An 18,946-nucleotide genomic window follows, 5' to 3' on the forward strand; every position below is an offset into this window, starting at 1 on the left:
GGGCTGGAAATATAACAAATTTGGATTGGATATTAATGTTGGAATACAGTAGGAATGCGACGATAAGAAATAAAATGTTTATTCGTTTTCCAAAGTCGAGTGATTGACAATCCGTGTTACATATTCGTGGAACTTCTGGAGGGGCAAAAAAAAAAAACACTGCAACTACCGGAAAACCCAGATCAGCATCCTAACGACTGACCTCACAGCAAAGGGAAAAAACTGGTGGACAGAGATGAAGCTACTTTGAAAAAAAAAAAAAAAGGTAACACGTTCTTTTTTACATTCTTCTTTTGGTACTACTACAGGGCTGAAGAGCTAGCAGAAACCACTCCTGGGAGTAAGGTCAGCTTCAACGACACGTCGTCGAATGTTTTGGGAGTCGCACCGGTGGTTGGCAAAGGATGAACAATCTCGTGTACACATTCGTTGTCGAAGCAGCTCGTCGCATGGTTAGTCGCCTTGCAGACAGTAAAGCTGGCGGATATTGCCTGTGGCTGAAGCCATGGACCGAAAGTGTTTCCAGTTACACAGTGCACAAGATAGAACAGAACTGAGTTTAAAGCAAAACAAAAACAAATCTGTGCTTCACAAAAGATTGGGAGCTGCCTACAGTATCAAGTAAATTATGCTTCTAGCTATTGTAGGCACAAAATTGAAGCCATACCAACGTGGAATTGGAAATCGCTAGGTATTAGTGCTACCTAGCTACCTAGGATGTTAAATGCCAGTCATCTTTATAAAACCAGGCGGTCGTTTGGTTGGCATCAACCACCAGTAGATTATCCTTATACTACCGATAAAAGATGGTAACAGCCAATGTTTTGACTAGAGATGAATAAACACGAGAAGATTTCAAACGAATTTTGGCATTCAAATTTTTCCTATGTTGGTTGCTTGATTTGAAGGACTGTATTCCATAGGAACTTTTCCTATAGGGTCTTCTGTATTCTACTCCCTCCATTCCTAAATTCTTGTCGCTGTTTTAGTACAAATTTGAACTAAAACAACAACAAGAATTTAGGAACAGAGGGAGTACTTCGAAGGAGCATTTTCCAATGCTGCATTTTGGAATCCTGTGAATCAAAGAGGCCCTAAAAGTGGCTATGTTACTAAATCTCAGTCCTGGTCTATTTTCACCTGTTATCATGCTCACCTGGCCCCAATTTTCAAAATAACTATTTAAATAAACTGCACAAATGATGTCAGGACCTTCCAGGTCAGAATCCTGTTTGGAACACCGAAGCAACAAAGCAGACTAAATAAAGTTAGGCCTTCTTTAGTTCAAAGCAACAAAGCAGACTAAATGGTTACATCTGGGACGTTACTAGAGCACGAGGAGAGCAGCTGCAAGCAATAAATCTAGTATTAGATGCAAATAATTACTATTTTCCTTCTCGTTGCATTTCATGGGCATTAAGGAACTTAGTTGACACAAGACTTGCTGCATTCAATTAGTTAAATTATATTGGATTGCATCCTAATCTTTAGTTCAAGTTGTCCTATCTCTCTCTACAGAAGGGTAGGTAAGAACTCTCCAGGCGGTGTTTACCCTGTAACTGCAATCTATCCGGCACCGATACAGATCCGTGTATCGGTATTGGACAGATGCAGATACGGGGATTCACCAATTTTCCAAAATGCAGATACACGTATACGTTTGAGTACTTTAAAGCTATAAACTAATAATTCAATACAAACATGAAACTGTGAAATGATCAAATGAAGTTCAAGTTCAGCATACAAGCACAAGATAGCAAAGTAGCAAACAGGTCTACTTAACTACTTATCATTATTATACTGTTATACAACATAGTAAGTGATTGGATACTCTAGAGAAGCTACTCGAGGTAACCATTCAACAACACTTGCATTTCCATTTGGTAGTTCCTCCCCTACTCAAGCTTTCGCTAAAACAGTAACATGGTCCCATAATGGACCATGAGAGTGAGGCAGGGGCATTGGGCAATAATGGCCACTGCCTCATTGGTATTAATGTAATGAGGGGTAGAGTTTCTTATTGGGCTGGGCCGTATCATAAAAGCATCTCATATGTATCCACCAAGTATCCATCTTTATAAATCATTTTTTCCTTATTCAACCGATACTCCAGGGGTACGTATGAATTGAAGTGTATCGGATACATATCGATATCGGATACTGATATGCAACCTAAGTGAAGTATCGGTGTTTTTTAGACTACAATATGTATTCTAAAAGACTGATGGAGATAAAAGCACCAACTATAAGCATCAACATACAAAAAGGAGGGGTATAGATGATTTTTTTACCGTATAGCCAATCTTTGAATTGTGCATGAAGGGCATTTGCTAATTCCTTTTTCCTGTTTTCATCAATTTGCAGCTCCCGGATAGTTTTTTGAGTATCTTCCAGAACAGCATGCTGAAGATAATATGCATGTTTATGAATGTGTGACTTTTAGGAATAACTAAACAGTAAAATATACATAAGTGAACAAACTGCACCCAAACAACTTCAACAAATCAATATGATTTGCATTATGGCCCTAGGTAGTGTGATTTACACTAGATAGCTTTAGGATTAAACTGCAAGAGAGGCATCTTTCTAAGAAGGTCAAGCTCAATTGAATTTAATCATGTAATATACCTTCTTGATTTGCGATGCCTGATACAATTCAGGCAACGGGAAAGGATTGCATTTTGTAGGTTCTTGTACTTCATCCTCAAACCAATTAGGAATCTGCAGGAGATAAAAGCATGCTTTAAAACTTATACAAGAGAAAATTATTGTGAAAATGTTGAATAGTTGTTGCTGGACAGTTAGTGGGCTGTGTAGTTGGCCCGTGTGGCCCATATACCTTTCCCTGTACTACTATATATATATCCCACTGAGGGAACCCTAGAGGTGTGAGAGAATAGAAGGTTAGCCCCCATCTCTTGTACTTCATGGTATCAGAGCTTGTGGAGACAGAGGTGGTGGTGCTGCTGGTGAAGATTACCACCATGGAGTGACTAGATCTGCTTCAAGGGGTGGCAGATCCGGGCGTCCTGCTGCAAGGGGTGGCAGATCCGGGCGTCCTGCTTCTAGGAGTCCAAGGGGAGAGCTGTGGTGAGAGTGAGGCATGGCGGAAGACCTGGCAAAGGCGCTGGACACGCTGGCAGAACTGATAACCAGCAAGAGTGCGGAAACTGCTGCTGCTGCTGTAGCGGTGGCTCTGGCCAAGACAGCAGATGGAACACTTCCATCTGCTTTGGGAGCTAGTTCTGCACAGACAGAAGGGCTGCAGAAACTTGAGTTGCCACCAAATGAAGTGAAGTTGGAAGGGGTAAACAACTACCTGAGCTGGTCAAGGAGAGGATTGCTTCTGTTGAAGATGAAGGCCTTGGAGGGATATGTTCTGGGCGAGGTTAGTGAACCTGAAGACAAGAAAGGGGGTGAATGGAAGAAGTGGAGCACTACAGATTCGGGTATTCTTGCGTGGCTCCTGAATTCTTTAACCCCATCTGTGGCTGCGTCAGTTGAAGCTCTTACAACTGCTCGTGAGGTGTGGGATGCTCTGTCCCAGATGTACTCAGGCAAAGAAAACGTGATGCTTGTTTCTCGGCTTGAAGATAAGGTTCATGACCTAACTCAGGGGGAGAGGATGGTGATGACTTATGTGGGAGAGTTGAAGCAACTGTGGGCTGATCTTGATTTTTTAAATCCTCTGGTATTAGCTCATCCTGAATGTGTGGCGGCAGCAAAGAAGTGGATTGAAGGCAAGCGAGTTCTGAAATTTTTGAAGGGATTAAATTCAGAATTTGAAAATAGAAGAGCATCCTTGATGCAGAATCATGCACAATTACCATCACTTGAGGAAGCTATTGCAGCCATTGCTCAAGAGGAAACAAGGTTGAAGAGCACTGGAAAAGGAGAATCTGCCCCTAGACCCACATGCTTTGTGTCTGAGAAACCCGAAACTAGAGACTGTTACAATTGTGTGCTGCAAGGGCATCTTAGTTGGCAATGTCCTGGTCCACCACGTCAAGTCAGGGGAGGTTATAGAGGAGGCAGACCAGGCAGAGGTGGTTACAGAGGTGTTAGAGGCCGAACAGGGGGGGAGATACAATCAGAATTACAACCAGAATCAGAATTTTTCACAAGGGGGAAATAGAGCAAACATGACTGTTGAAGACCAGGGAGGACAATCAAATGCATCTCAAGGCGAAGCAAAGAAAAATGAGAAGCAGGGGGAGAGTTCCTTCGGTCAGTTTGCCCATTTTGTCTACACCAATGAAGGTAATTCTGAAAATGTCTCTCTCACCACTCACCAGCTTGAATCTGAGTGGGTTTTGGATTCAGGTGCCTCTAAGCATGTTACTGGTAACATTAGAGAATTTGAAACATATAACCAGTATTCTCTTAATTGTCAACAAACCCTGCGGATGGAACTGCTCAACTAGTAAAAGGTGTTGGAACTGTGAAATGTTCTCCAGGCATACAACTACTGTGTTACATGTACCTGCTTTCCCAGTTAACTTAATATCCCTGAGCAGTCTTATTGATCAGATTGATTGTTCTGTCACTCTTAACAAGAAAGGATGTTTGATTCAGGAGGGGGAAACTGGCAGGAAGATTGGGGAAGGAACGTAGGGGGCTATGGTACCTGGACCGAGAGAAGAATGGAGGGCAAGAATCATCATTGATACTTGCAGCGGTCCAGGGTGATAAGGAGACAACGGGACATGTTTCTTTTGATAAAATGAACAAAGTTTATCCTGCTGTAATGAGTAAGGTAGATTTGAGTAAACTAAAGTGTGATGCGTGCGAGTATGCAAAACACACTAGGATCTCTTATGTGAGCAGAGGACTAAGGAGTATAACTCCCTTTATGTTGGTGCATTCTGATGTTTGGACATGTCCTGTTCTGTCCATTAACGGAATGAAGTATTTTGTGACTTTCATTGATTGCTATACTCGTATGACTTGGATATATCTCTTGCGTCACAAGGATGAAGTGTTTGAATGCTTCCAAAACTTTTATGCATATGTGAGTACTCAATTCAAGGTGCAGGTATAGATGCTTAGAACTGATAATGGGACTGAATATGTGAACAAGAGGTTTGGAACATTCCTGTCAGAAAAGGGCATTATGCATCAGACCTCCTGCCCTAATACTCCTCAAAATGGTGTGGCTGAAAGGAAAAATCGTCACATTTTAGAGGTAACTCGCTCTCTCATGTATACGATGAATGTTCCAAAAATTTTGTGGGGAGAAGCTGTTCTAACTGCTACTTTCCTTATTAATCGCATGCCATCTCGAATTCTGAATATGAAATCCCCATGTGAGCTCTTGTTTGGTGAAAACAAGTTTCCTGTTGCTCCCAAGATGTTTGGCTGCACTTGCTTCGTCCGGGATCACCGCCTTTCAGTGAATAAGCTTGACCCAAGAGCAGTAAAGTGCATTTTTATAGGCTATCCGTCTGGGCAGCAAGGGTATAAGTGTTGGAATCCAGCCGAGAGAAGGACTTTTGTCAGCATGGATGTTACCTTTCGTGAAGCCGAGCCTTTCTATGGGGAACCAACAGATTTGAGTGTGCTATTTGAAGGTCTTGATCATCAATTGTGTTTGCTTGATGCTCAAGAGGGGGAGAATGTGAGTCGATCAGGTGCTCAAGCTCAAGCTCAACCTCGTGTTCAAAATGTGAGTCAATCAGGTGCTCAAGCTCAAGCTCAACCTCGTGTTCAAGCTCAAGCTCAACCTCAACCTGTATTAATTGGTTCCATCCCTATTTCTGTTCCTTGTCCACCGGCTTTAGAATCTGAACATCGCATGATTGCTCGGCAACAAAGGGATCAAGAGGGTGAGAGGCCATTACGGGTTTACTCATGGAGGAGGAAAATAGATGTAAATGAGGCACAAGGGGAGCAAGCTGAACAGGGGGAGAATGATATTCAGGTGCAAGGGGAGCCACATGTGCATGAGGAACATTCATCTGGAGATAGCACGTCAGATGCTTTGGATGTGCAATCTGATGCTAGCAAAGAATCTATAGACTGGCCAATTGCTTTGAGGAAAGGGAGACAAGCGGCTGCATCAAAACCTGTGAACAGATATGGCTTTGAACATAACATAGCTAACTATTTGTCATATGATGGACTCTCATTCTCATACAAGGCATTTATAGCATCACTTCAAAGTGTTTCTGTACCAACTAATTGGAAGATAGCAAAACAAGACCCAAAATGGTGTGAGGCCATGAGAGAAGAATTGGAAGCACTGAAGAAGAATCAAACTTGGGAGATGACTGAACTTCCAACAGGGAAGAAAGCTGTTGGGTGCAAGTGGATTTTTACAGTCAAACAAAGTCCAGAAGGAAAGATAGAGAGATATAAGGCACGATTGGTTGCAAGGGGATATAGTCAGACATATGGAATTGACTATGATGAGACGTTTGCTCCCGTGGCAAAGATGAGCACTGTTAGAATCTTGATATCATCTTGATATCTTGTGCAGCAAACTTTGGATGGCCTCTCCATCAGTTGGATGTGAAGAATGCTTTTCTGCATGGAGATCTTCAGGAGGAGGTATACATGGAGGTACCACCAGGAATGGCTGCAGCTGGAAATGAAGGAAAAGTATGTAGACTGAAGAAATCTCTTTATGGACTGAAACAATCTCCTAGAGCTTGGTTTGATAGATTCAGACGTGCCGTTTGTGACATAGGGTATAGACAGTGTAATGGAGACAACATTGTGTTCTATAGGCATTCAAACAAGAAGATCACCATCTTGGCGGTTTATGTGGATGATATTATAATTACAGGTGATGATGAGGCAGAAATAGTCGAGTTGAAAAAATGTTTGAGAAATGCCTTTGAAGTAAAAGATCTTGGACAGCTAAAGTACTTTCTTGGCATTGAGATAGCTCGATCGAGGAAGGGAATTGTGTTGTGTCAACGCAAGTATATTCTGGATCTCCTAGATAAAACAGGAATGACACAATGTCATGCAGCTGCAATCCCCATAGACCAGAATAATAAGATAACTGCGGAGACTGGTGAACTGGTTGACAAAGAAAGATATCAGAAGTTGGTGGGAAAACTTTTGTATCTTTGCCATACTAGACCTGATATTGCATATGCAGTAAGCATTGTCAGCAGGTATATGCAGGAGCCTAGAACGGGTCATTTGGATGCTGTGTATAGAATTTTGAGATATCTAAAAGGAAGCCCAAGAAAGGGATTGTGGTTTAGGAGCAATGGTCATCTTGAGATTGATGGATACAGCGACGCAGATTGGGGAAGCTGCCTTGATGATAGGAGGTCAACTTCTGGGTATTGTGTATTTGTGGGAGGAAATCTTGTGTCATGGAGAAGCAAGAAACAATCTGTTGTATCAAAATCTACAGCAGCGGCAGAGTACCGAGCTATGTCACAAGGTCTGAGTGACATGTTATGGGTAAGGCATCTTTTAGGAGAGTTAAAGGTACTAAGGGAAGGCTGTCTAAATGTCTGGTGTGATAATAAGTCAGCCATATGCATAGCAAATAATCCAGTTCAGCATGACCGAACCAAACATGTGGAGATTGACAGATTTTTCATCAAAGAAAAATTGGATGCAGGAATTATTCAGATTGGATATGTAAGTACTGGACGACAGATTGCGGACTGCTTAACAAAGGGGTTGGGAGCTAAGGAATGCAAGTTGGCATGTGACAAGATGGGAATGATAGACATCTATCATCCATCTTGAGGGGGAGTGTTGAATAGTTATTGCTGGACAGTTAGTGGGCTGTGTAGTTGGCCCATGTGGCCCATATACCTTTCCCTGTACTACTATATATATATATATATATATCCCACTGAGGGAACCCTAGAGGTGTGAGAGAATAGAAGGTTAGCCCCCATCTCTTGTACTTCAGAAAACGACAGCCAAGGCCCAATTTCAGCAGCCAAGGCCCGACTTCAGCATACTATAATGCATTCATGTTATTGCCTCATATTCCGACCACAGGCTGGCAGCTATGATCAACATGAGATTGCATAATAACCTCTATATCTCAATTTTCAAGTGGAAGGAGATGGAAAATACAAGAAAGATCAATGAATAAGTACAGTGTGTGACAGTTGCCATACACAATTCCATCAAGACAGGCAATCTAAAATGGTAAGGTGATTAGGTGACAGACTGATGCTCTACATAGCTAAAAGCTTCCAATATAGTTGACGTACCAAAAAGTTCGTGAATAGATCAGGATCTACACAAGTAGCAGATTCAGCTTGAACATCAGAAACCCCAGCAGGATGGGACAATGAATCATGTGGATCAACAACACCCAATACAAAAGGTTGATCCCATTTGTTTGTAGAGGGATCTACACCAACTTGCATCATGTGCTCACCCAATCTTGGATAGTAAGTATTAAATGGAGCAATCTGTTGATGCATGAAAGGAGAAATTTCACAATATTGAAATTTTAAACATTAAAAGCATTGTTTTTACTCTATCGTAGTATCGTGTCAATAAGTTCAACGTTGAACATACATTTTCCAACTGTAAGCTGCATATGATGATATATTCAGTGGCCATGAATGGTTACCAGTCCATTAGGCGATTAATCTTCTGTTTTTCAGTTAAATGTAACAAGAGATGTTCACTTGCAAATACAGTTTACTGATCCTAGTCCTAGGTGTAATGACATACATAATATGTACCGCATATGTGATGTGTGAACAATGGAATATAGTCCCCTCCTTTTCTCAAAGCACGGCATAAAAATGTATAGAAAAACAAATCAACATCTTCAATACCAAATGAAAAGAAATAGATCCACCACGAAATATGTTTTCATAGTGTATTTATTTGGTATTTTAGATGCTGGTATCTTTATCCATAAACATGGTCAAAGTTTAAAAATGTTTTACTTAGGACAAAACTTATATGGCCAATTTTGAGAAAAGGAGGGAGTACATATGGTCTAACACTCTAAATATATATATCTATATGCTAGTCATATGTAGCGATACAACATATCACAGTCCTCATAAAATGATTATTCTAACACTCTAAATATATATATGTATATCAATGTGTTATTAAGAATTTACAACTGTCCATTAATGTCTAGGCAGCAATCAGTGAGTCCATATGTGCAACCAGTATATACCTTCTATTATACTGTTTACAACCAAAAGAGTAACAGAACCTCACATGTAATTTATGGTTATCCCCCACAATAAGAGGCTGGTGATTTACTCCCAAGTAGAAGATGCACTCACGGCAGTTGGCAATACATATTCGTTTTGCAGCTGCAATAATATGCACTCTTTCACAATGCTCCACCTTTACAACCTGACAACACGAAACATTATGTATTTGCCAAGTGTAATTAGCAGAGTACAGGCATAAAAACAGCAAAATGGAAATGACCAGACCAGCCTTTATCTATCTTCAAGCAGAGGGTTTCTCATTTCCCTCTTCACTAATATATAGCATATCCAGGATCACATTCTGTAAATTAACTCGGAGCACTTTTTATATATGCCACAAGACTTTTCCAGCAATGCAGATAAAGAAGAATATCAGGTCTATTTATGGTCCATGTAACTATATATGTATGAACCACCACTAGGTAACATGTAGGCTGCAGTCACGCTTTCTTGTTGCATCTGAACATTATCAAATCTAATATCTTTCATATAATAAAAGCTGGCAATGTGTGACTTACATCTGTTTGCTGGAACACATCATGTCCCCAAAAGACTCCTCGGCTCACTACTCTAATTATATGGGCCAACACACACTAAGTTCTATGCATGGAGTTACCATTAGCCCCATGTAACATGCAAAGACTTAAAGAACTTACACAGTCAAGATTACTTCCAACATTCTCCACCCTAATCTTGACTTGTCGATTCTTGTTTAGCATCGGCAATGCGACATCACACTGGCCCTCACTCTAACAATGGTGTCGGATAGCATCACATCACCATTGGTTGCGTCACGTGAACTCTCATGTGACAAATGGCATCATACCACCATCATTGGCATCACACCAACAGTCGGTGTGATACCATCGTCAGAAGGAAGGCCGGCATGATGCTGATGTCAAGCAAGAATCGACGGGTCAAGATTAGGAGAGAGAATGTACAAACTAATATTGATTGTCTAAGTATTTCGAGTAGATTGTGTTGCATGTGGCTAATGGTTAGGTGCATTAACAGAAGTTAGCGTATGTTGGACCAAATAACTACTTGCCTAGATTAGTGTAAGTGTTGCACGAGAAGACTAACGGACCAAGGAGCTTTGGAAATATGCCGTGCATCAGGGAGGTAATTCTTGATTTGGAGTAGACATGCTGTCAAATTTAGATTGATTGTAGCAGCTGAGTCTGTGAGCGCGGCAGGAGTTGTGTGATGCAACTTTAACAATCATAATATTTAAGACAACTATCCTGGAAAATAGAAAGCATCTGGCCCTGAATTGGTGGACCAAAATATTAAAGGCTTAGGTTTGATAGTAGGATTAGAGAGAGATATTCTTGCAGTACAAATATAATACAAAGGTTGGAAGTGAGTAAATTAGCTAGACAGACCTACCTCCTAATCTTCTCTTCCATAAAAGAGACAGATTTCAAATGTATCTATTTGGAAAATAGGTGTTTCAAATTCTGAAGCTGTGGAAGATAACTTTAGACGTCATACTATACAGCACTACTTCAATGGCAAGTTGTATGCTACTTAGCTGGTACCAAGACCAAACTGTAAATTATCAACAAAGTCCGTGCAGCTCAAATAGACATGTTGCAATTTCAAGTATAGAAAAAGCTGTAGAATCTATCTACAAAAATCTACGTTGGAATGATTAGTAAGACAACAACAAAGAAAATCTAATCTACAAAACAGAGGGTATGGGGAACAACAGAATGACATGCATACCTTACCAACAGCACCCAGAACAACAGTAGTATCAGAACATCCATAGACGGTAGCATACTTCAACGGTGCTAAGATGTAGATAACAGAATCATGGCAGTTCAAAACCTACAAACACAGTTTGCAGCTTGTGTTAAACAATACTGACAATATCCAGCTCTGAGGTTCCATTATTGAACAAACAAAAAAGCTACTTGGTTAGATCATTAGGACACAGAGGTGGGAGTTCCTTGAAACAACATTAAACATTAACACTGACAGTAAGAGAGGTAGATGTGTTCCAAAGTGTCCAGCATGACAAGTGGTTTCATATTGGTTCCCCCCAGATCAGATCAATGGCCTGCACATTTCTGTTCTGCATTAACCTTCTACATACCCTGACCCAAGTATGCTACTTTGCATGATTATCTCCTTAATTATGCAGATGTTGCTCCATAGTATTTTTTTCCCTTCTAAGAAGCAGGAATGCTCCACTGCATATACAATGATCAAACGATTGTTTACTATGCTTACAGTGGCACATTAGCACCAGCAAGACTAAATTCAAGCACCCAATGACTCATGGAACTAGATTTTGCATAAACAATTTCTTAATATCATGCGACATTACATTGCATATTGAGTGGGGGCAATGCAAACATGTTGGGAACTTAGTACAAGAGAGTCAAACCTCTTTGTTCCTATCAACATGCAAGTTGGCTAAGTAAGGAATTTCAGTACTAATACTAATATAACTATGATCCATACCTTCACTGAATGTCCTTTGACATCAGATGCATGCTTGACAACAGAAGTTTTGGAGAAACCCTCCACAAATGTAGAATTTCTATGGAATGCAGGATTGACACCAGTAGGTGTGGTGTTCCTTGAATGACTTGTATTGGCATCAGCCATGGTAACATCGAGATCAGATGCGATCTGCTGGCTCCCTTCCTTTGCTATGGATTTCTCAGTATAAAACTCCAATGAAGAAGCGATATTCTGCAAAATCCAATCATGGACCTGAGCCGCGGATACCGGAGCAGCAGGCATGTCTGGATCAGAATTTGCAAAAAATGTTGCTGCCTGGCTTAGAGATGTTCCTTGTGAGAAATGCAATAGAAATCCAAGGTGCTCAAAAGTCTCCATTGTCAGTACCTGTACAAAAGTGGGTGTAATGTAGACTTCAGAGCTTAATTGAAAGCATACATATCATGATAATTTTTCATGTTTCCTACGTCAAAGAGAAAAGCAGCTAATTGGTTCTGTGGAATCCAAACTGAGTTATTTTGTTAAGTTCAAAGAGATAATTACCTTCAGAAAATGCCCTCAAATGTAAGGACGCATCTATTCTCAGTTCCATACAAAGACAAGATCTCACTTGAGTAATATCTATTTAACTGGATCAGCTAAGCATTATCCTTTATTTTTTGTTTTTATTTGTTTCATACAATTTGTTTGTAGACATATATGTCTGCGTTGTTCCCACAATCCCACCTTGATCTTATGTTTTATTTGCTTGACACGAGTTGTTTAGACATATCAATCCATGTATGGTTCTCACCTTTGGATACAATTAACACCTAACATGTCAAAACTCATAGTTCGCAATCCATTTGTAGGTATATAACTATCAACAAACTCCACTGTTTAAAACAAATACTGTGTTTATATCACATTATCTCCCATATATACATTCACTCAACTAGGACAATAAGGTGGAGAATGAGGAATAGCCAACACATAATGAATAGGAATAAGTTGAGTAACTTTGTGACATACCAGAGAATCATCCCCCTCCCCCTCAACAGAATCAGCCAATAGAGTAAGAATATTAGCCATATGCTTTTGAAGATAAGATAACTGGTGAATTTCTTCATCTGCTTGAGAAGGTATAAACCGACGGCTATTACTGCGTACAAGCTACAAAAAATATAAATAGAATTACTAAGCGAAAAGATGATGTAAAAAACTATAGATATGCTACCTAGTTGTAACTGCATTACAAGAACACTTATATGGTAATTAGTGATCTGGGTTAATAAAAAATGGAACATGCCCTGATAACCCAAATGGAACATATATCAAACAAAGACAATACATAACATAAGCCAAGGTTGCTAAAAGACACCAAATATGCAAGTAGAACAGATAAGAAACCCGTCAAATCCAATTACAGATGTATTATATAAAAATGCAGGTGTATAGAGTCTATGCATGTAGCTTTGAGAATGCAAAGGAACATCTATAAGTAGCATACCATGGAGTAGCGCATAGCAAACATATACTTGATTAAATCCCAAACAAAGAGGTCATTAGTTCATAGTAAGGCATTTAAAGTTTTAATTTTATAATGAACATGCAAATTTCAGTCTCACAAACAACCCGATAGTTCTATTTATGCAGTCACTCGTTCACAATGGCCACCACAGAAGACAGAGAGCCTGGATTTACTAGTCAAGAAATGACCATGTTCAGAGTATGAATCCAGCAGCAACTTTACAGATCAGTATACTTTTATCATTTATTATGAAACCAAGTAATGTCAGGCTCTCTGGCTGCACGGAATGAACAGAAGCAACAGGATGTCGTCTGGAGGACAGGGTTCCCACAGCACCAACCCCAATTGGCCACCTAATTAAGGTTATGCAATGAGAATATGTGCTTCAGAGATTTATGGTGATCGCGCAAAATCACAATGTTACAAAGTCTCAGAAGTTTTTGGGTCATGGAGTTCCAAGTCCCCATCTATATGGGGACGGTTTACTAGCCCAGTAAATAGGTCAGGGATACAATTGCTGGAGCACTTGAGGTTATGAAAGAAATGCTTGACAAAACAGGTTACCTGCTTCGTCTAAAAGCATGTCAGTTCGCTTCATATGAGCAGTAGAAAGCCAAGCGAGTAATTTGGCAGATCATGTAGCAGGAATTTCGATAATAGGTTTCCCATGGCACCAGCGCCATTTGAGTTTGCCAATACATGTTTGCCCGCATTAAACAGCTTCGGCGCAGTCAAAAAAATACATCCATGGAAAGGTAAGGTACAGTTGTTTCATTTATTTAATGCCCCAGTTCCGCTGTCAATAGTATTGCCATATAGAGTTTCCAAATGGATGGCAATTGGTAACTTAAGTGCTTTAATCGTTCCAGCCCCTAGCTATTCTTTTCTTACACGGAGTAGTATATAGGAGCAGCAATACCCTAGCAGAAGCATTAGAATCAGCGGGGCCATATCCTGACCTGGATCGGGGAGAGGGCGGACAGGTAGCCGTCGAACGCGGAGGTGGAGGGCCAGACGTCGGCGACGGCCGGCGAGTCCTTGTGCGGGCGCGGGACGAGGCGCTTGTACGACTGGATGTAGAGGAAGAGCAGCACGTCGCGGAGGTCCGCGCTGCCGTCCCCGCCGGCGCCCAGCGCGGGGTCATCGGCGGGGTGGACCGCCGCGAGCATGCCGAGCGCGAGCGCCGCCTGGTCGGGCGGGATCTGCAGCGCGTCCGCGAGCGCCGCGGCGCTCACGCGCCCGTCGACGGCGGCGGGCGCGAGCTTGTCCTTGAGCTGGGAGAGGGTCTGCGCCAGCGCGCCCTCCGGGAAGATGAGCTTGGGGATGGGCAGGAGGCCGTGCTCGAACGCCACGCGCCGCGGGCGGAGGAGGGGCGCGGGGGCCGCCACCGCCGATGCCGGCGTCGGCGGCGGCGGGTCGAGGGGCTCGTCAGCCATCGCCGCGAGAGAGGCGGGGAAGGAGATCTGGGAGAGGGACGATGCGAGACTGAGGAAGTGCGATTCAACCGTGGAAACGGTGAAAGGGCTCTCCTCCGTGTGCCTCGGCCGTGTATTTTAAAAAAAAAATTACTGCTATTTTCATTTTTTATTGGTACGTATAATATATTTCAGTGTATATTTTCTAATTTCAGACTATTCCAAACATGATGGAAATATACACATCGTTGTCACATTTCTGCATCAGGTGGTGGATTAAGAAGATAGTTTGGTCTCCACAAGAAAAGAATGTAAAGTTAGTGTTTTGTTTAAGCCTCTTAAATATGGATGTAAGCCATGTAGGACACTTGGACAATGTTCCAACCAAGCAGTTAAAAAGTCCCTTTTACCTTGTAGCGGGTAATCATGGTATATCTAATAATTGTTCATATATAAAAATTATGGGCTATGAGCCTGTAGTATAACCCACAAACCGATCTGAACGGCGACATTTTTTAACCAAGCAGAAACTGCTTGGATACAATATCAATATTAAAAAATCATGGATTATACCGCTATAGTTTACAAAAACGTCAAAAACGATGATTTTTTTGGTAACCGTGAATCGAGAGGTCACGATACGTGAAAAATGACCGCAGCCTCAAAAGTCATGTACTTTAGTCACAAAAGATAATGGCAATAATTTTGTCAATTGGCCAAAAATTGTTTATAATAGTACATTGCACTGGTGTTCTCGATATCCAGGAATCCCCGGTATTAAAAAGTCGAACAACGATATTTTCTAATCATGCGGAAACTGCTTGTAGGGGGTTAACAATATCCAAAAAAGTTATTTGAATATCCAAAAATCGTGGGCTACAGTCTATGAAAACGCACAGAGCGGTGATATTTTCTCATCGTAGACGTGTACCAAGGATCACGAATTCACGATACATGAAAATCGTCCGGCGACCTGAAAATCTTGGGCTATACCGTACAAAGAAAGACGAATTTTTCAAGAGGGCAAAACCTGTCCATAACCGTAACCGTGTACCGAGGGTCACGAAACATGAAATAGTCCATGAAACGTTCTAACGGCGATCATCTAGGTAACCAAAAATCGTAGGCTATATTCCATCGAAACACACTGAAGCGATATTTTTCGACCGGACAATGACCGTCCGTAATAAACGTGTTTGTAACAATGTGGATTTTCCGGCACCTCGTCTTCAGAAGCCTTTCGACATGACAGCTCGCGATCAAGGTTTGTGTTTGTGATCTGTCTAGTCTCGGTATTGCAACGCCCTTTGATAGCGTCCGTGGACCAACTCCCAGTGTCAGCAACTCTCTCCAGCCATCAAGGATGGTGTATGTGGCGTAGTCTCGATGGCATGATACCCTGATAACATTCGTTGACTTGTTGATGTTTGGATACCCTTTGCCGCCAAGCAAGCGGGTGGAGCATGTGCATATGGTGTTAATTCGGCAATGGCATGCCCTTGCACGATATCGGAAGCACTCCTCTCGTGGGTGTCGGAGATATGGTGGGGGAGCTGTACGGGGAAACTATAGCCGCGAGCTGTGACTCGTTCTGCTAACAAATGTGTTAGTTGTTGATCTAAAAATGCCAGGTCCCACATCTGCATATCGTACGGCCGGCCGTGCGGTGATGGTCAAACGGTCCGAGATTGAAGGCGTGGTACGGCCGAGCTCAGCTGAGCTTTTTCCCTAAAATAAACCTCCTTGCTCTTCGATCATGGATTCATGCGAGCAACATGCATGCAAGGACTAGCTAGACCTGTTGTAGTCGGAGGAGTCCATGTGGGAGCTGTACGAGAGTCAGAGGAATTCAGGAAGAACCGTGTAGTTCTTAGTTCTTAGTACAAAATTCCCGCGATAAGCCTCTAGCGTAGACACGGAAGTACGGAACCATTTATATTACTACGTAACATTTTGCGCTGACTATTAATCAACATTTTTTGTATGGACTTCTGAACCTAGCTTTTAGACTTGACTCGAGTGAAAGACTGCAACACCTTCCTCTGACCTCCTACTGCCTTCTTGGTGCTTTCGCTTCCGACATTTTCCGCAGTTCTCGTTGCTTTAACTTCTGACATCAACGGGCCACCCTTCGTCTTGTAGGCAACCAGGACGACAGCATCGCAGATCTTGAGATAATCTGAAACGATTGGTTTTTCCTGCCGTTGACATTAATTGTTTTATTATATTCGCACAATGGTGCTTGCTTTTCTTTCTCAAACTTGGCTCCATGCGTTTGATGGAAGAATATTAATTGGAAGAAGAAGAAAACAACTCGGTGGGGATCTTCTGGTAAGACTAGGCACCGGTCGTTTTATTAAAAAAGAAAACAGCATAGGCATCGGTTCATGACTCCGTGCATAAAGATCAACAGTTATGATTGTGTGCATCAATCGGTGTAGAACTGCGGACGATGATTATCCTCCTTTCCAAAAAAAAAACAGAGATCAGTAGCGGGAGTGAGGAGTTAATAGTAAAACTAATCCAAAGTTGTAAATGTTGGTATCTTTTTATGATTTTCAAATTTCAAAAAGGTTGGGGTTAGGAAAAATCTGGCTGTAATAATATACTCCTTCCGTTTCAAATAAGTGTACTTCTAGGTTTGTTTTAAGTCAAAGATAATAAAAGTTTGACTGGCTTTATTGAAAAATGTATCAACACTATGACACTAAATTGGTATCATTAGATCCGTTTTTGAAATGTAATTTCATAATATACTGATTTGATGACATGCTACATTTTTCAACAAAGCTGGTCGAACCTAAAAAAGTTTGACTTAGGACAAAACCTAAAGTACACTTATTTGTGGACATAGCGAGTATGCATCGGTCGATGTAGAGGGTGAGGTTTATCCTCATTTCCGAAAAAGTGACAAATCTAGAAAATTTTATATTTAGGAATGAGAAAGTACTAAATAGTGTGCTGTCAAGTGCCCCTCGGGTTTCGCCAATACTACAAAATACTCGATGTCTATAAGTTACATATTGTAGTTATCAGTTAATGTGATTTTTTAAATACTTTTCAACCATCTGGACATAGCCGCAATTGGTTAGTACGTGACGTCATGATTATGTTTGGCGAACAAATGAATAGTTGCGGTCATGCTTTGCAGATTATGATGCGTTTGGTTCAGGACCAAAGCCAATCTTATTAATATTTTGTCCATGACTAATTTTTTACCCTCCTTTGGATGGTTGCCAATATTTTGACAAGCCATTGCTTTATAACCATCTGTAGATTATTTTACTACCATTTGTAGTTTATTTTATTTTTGTCAATATTGCCAAATGTTGGACAACTAAAACCTTGGCCAAAATATGGCTAGCTAATTTTTTTTTGTTAGGTATACTTGTGGTAAACAAACATGCCCATAAAGGAAAGGCCAAGCCGAAAACGTCGAATGGAGCTCCGGAGTACTATCTCCTAAAAATTGTTCTCTCAAAATGTTTCTAGCTAGAAATTCTCATTAATTAGATTCTCACATGTAGACATGACTCAGTATTATTTGCAATTTTCAAGTTTCCTGAAAACGAAAAGATCCTTTTGGCCTATTAAAAAGACATAAAGCTCACAATTTGTTTTCTATGCAAGCTATAAATCAATAATTTAGGATTGGAGGGAGTAGTATCTATGTGCATGCCAGATCTTTATTTTATTTTCTCGTTTAATTTAACCCATTATTGAATCTCTTGAAGAACACATGAGCCAAAGCTAGCGAGTACGCAACACGGGGGTTAGGGTAGTAGGTTTTGTTTTGTGTTGCAGAATTTGGTAAGTCGTGTCTGGAATCTGGATTAATAGTGGAGTCGTTAACAGTTTTTGTGCATATATGATTAACCAAAGTAAAGTGACAGGTAGCTGTCAAACAAATAACAATTCAACAGGTAAAAGGACGAAGCGATCGACTAGCCGATGGTGACAGGTGGGCTAGCGTAGTTTGCATCGTCAGCCTGACGTCATTTGATCCATTCGGCCTTCGTGTCCGTCGATCGATCAGTCTTGATCATAGATCTGATCTGCCCAAACTAGCCGCCCTTTACAATTTATTTTAGCTTAATTCGTACCATATCATGTCATATCATTCGTTCCTTTGCTGGTTGAATTTTAATGATATCTAATCAAGCTGATCTTCCATTTCCTTGCTTTGTGTTTTAAGAAGAGAGGATGGATGAAGAATGCGCGTAGATGCAGTGCATCATCCGAGGTCAACTAGCTTAGTTGGACATATGTATATGCATGAGTATTATTTGACTCCGACAACACGCAGAACGAAGAACTATATATGTGCATGGCGATTAATAATGCGCCGATGACTCTAGTGGGCCGGAGAACTC

The 18,946-nt window shown here is 41.1% G+C and overlaps 1 protein-coding gene across 3 annotated transcripts; it reads right to left on the bottom strand.

Annotated features, from left to right (window-relative positions):
- Nucleotides 1-55: 55 nt before the first annotated feature.
- LOC100837269 (TBCC domain-containing protein 1) lies at nucleotides 56-14,676 on the bottom strand. 3 transcript variants are annotated; one of them, XM_003571191.4, is made up of 9 exons: nucleotides 14,118-14,668; nucleotides 12,660-12,800; nucleotides 11,646-12,035; nucleotides 10,902-11,006; nucleotides 9,175-9,315; nucleotides 8,196-8,399; nucleotides 2,629-2,721; nucleotides 2,292-2,403; nucleotides 56-497 (listed from the first exon to the last, which is right to left on the bottom strand). In XM_003571191.4, exons 1-9 carry the CDS (start codon nucleotides 14,592-14,594, stop codon nucleotides 454-456), a joined length of 1,707 nt encoding a protein of 568 aa, XP_003571239.1. In that variant the 5' UTR covers nucleotides 14,595-14,668; the 3' UTR covers nucleotides 56-453. The 3 variants fall into 3 exon arrangements, with proteins under 3 accessions (XP_003571239.1, XP_010233970.1, XP_024317362.1); XM_010235668.3 differs by lacking the exon at nucleotides 56-497 and adding an exon at nucleotides 1,158-1,347 and having other exon boundaries at nucleotides 14,118-14,670; XM_024461594.1 differs by lacking the exons at nucleotides 56-497; nucleotides 2,292-2,403; nucleotides 2,629-2,721 and having other exon boundaries at nucleotides 8,203-8,399; nucleotides 9,131-9,315; nucleotides 14,118-14,676.
- Between the last annotated feature and the right edge of the window lie 4,270 nt (nucleotides 14,677-18,946).

This window comes from Brachypodium distachyon, chromosome 3 (assembly GCF_000005505.3).
Source record: "Brachypodium distachyon strain Bd21 chromosome 3, Brachypodium_distachyon_v3.0, whole genome shotgun sequence".
Classification (NCBI taxonomy): Eukaryota; Viridiplantae; Streptophyta; class Magnoliopsida; order Poales; family Poaceae; genus Brachypodium; species Brachypodium distachyon.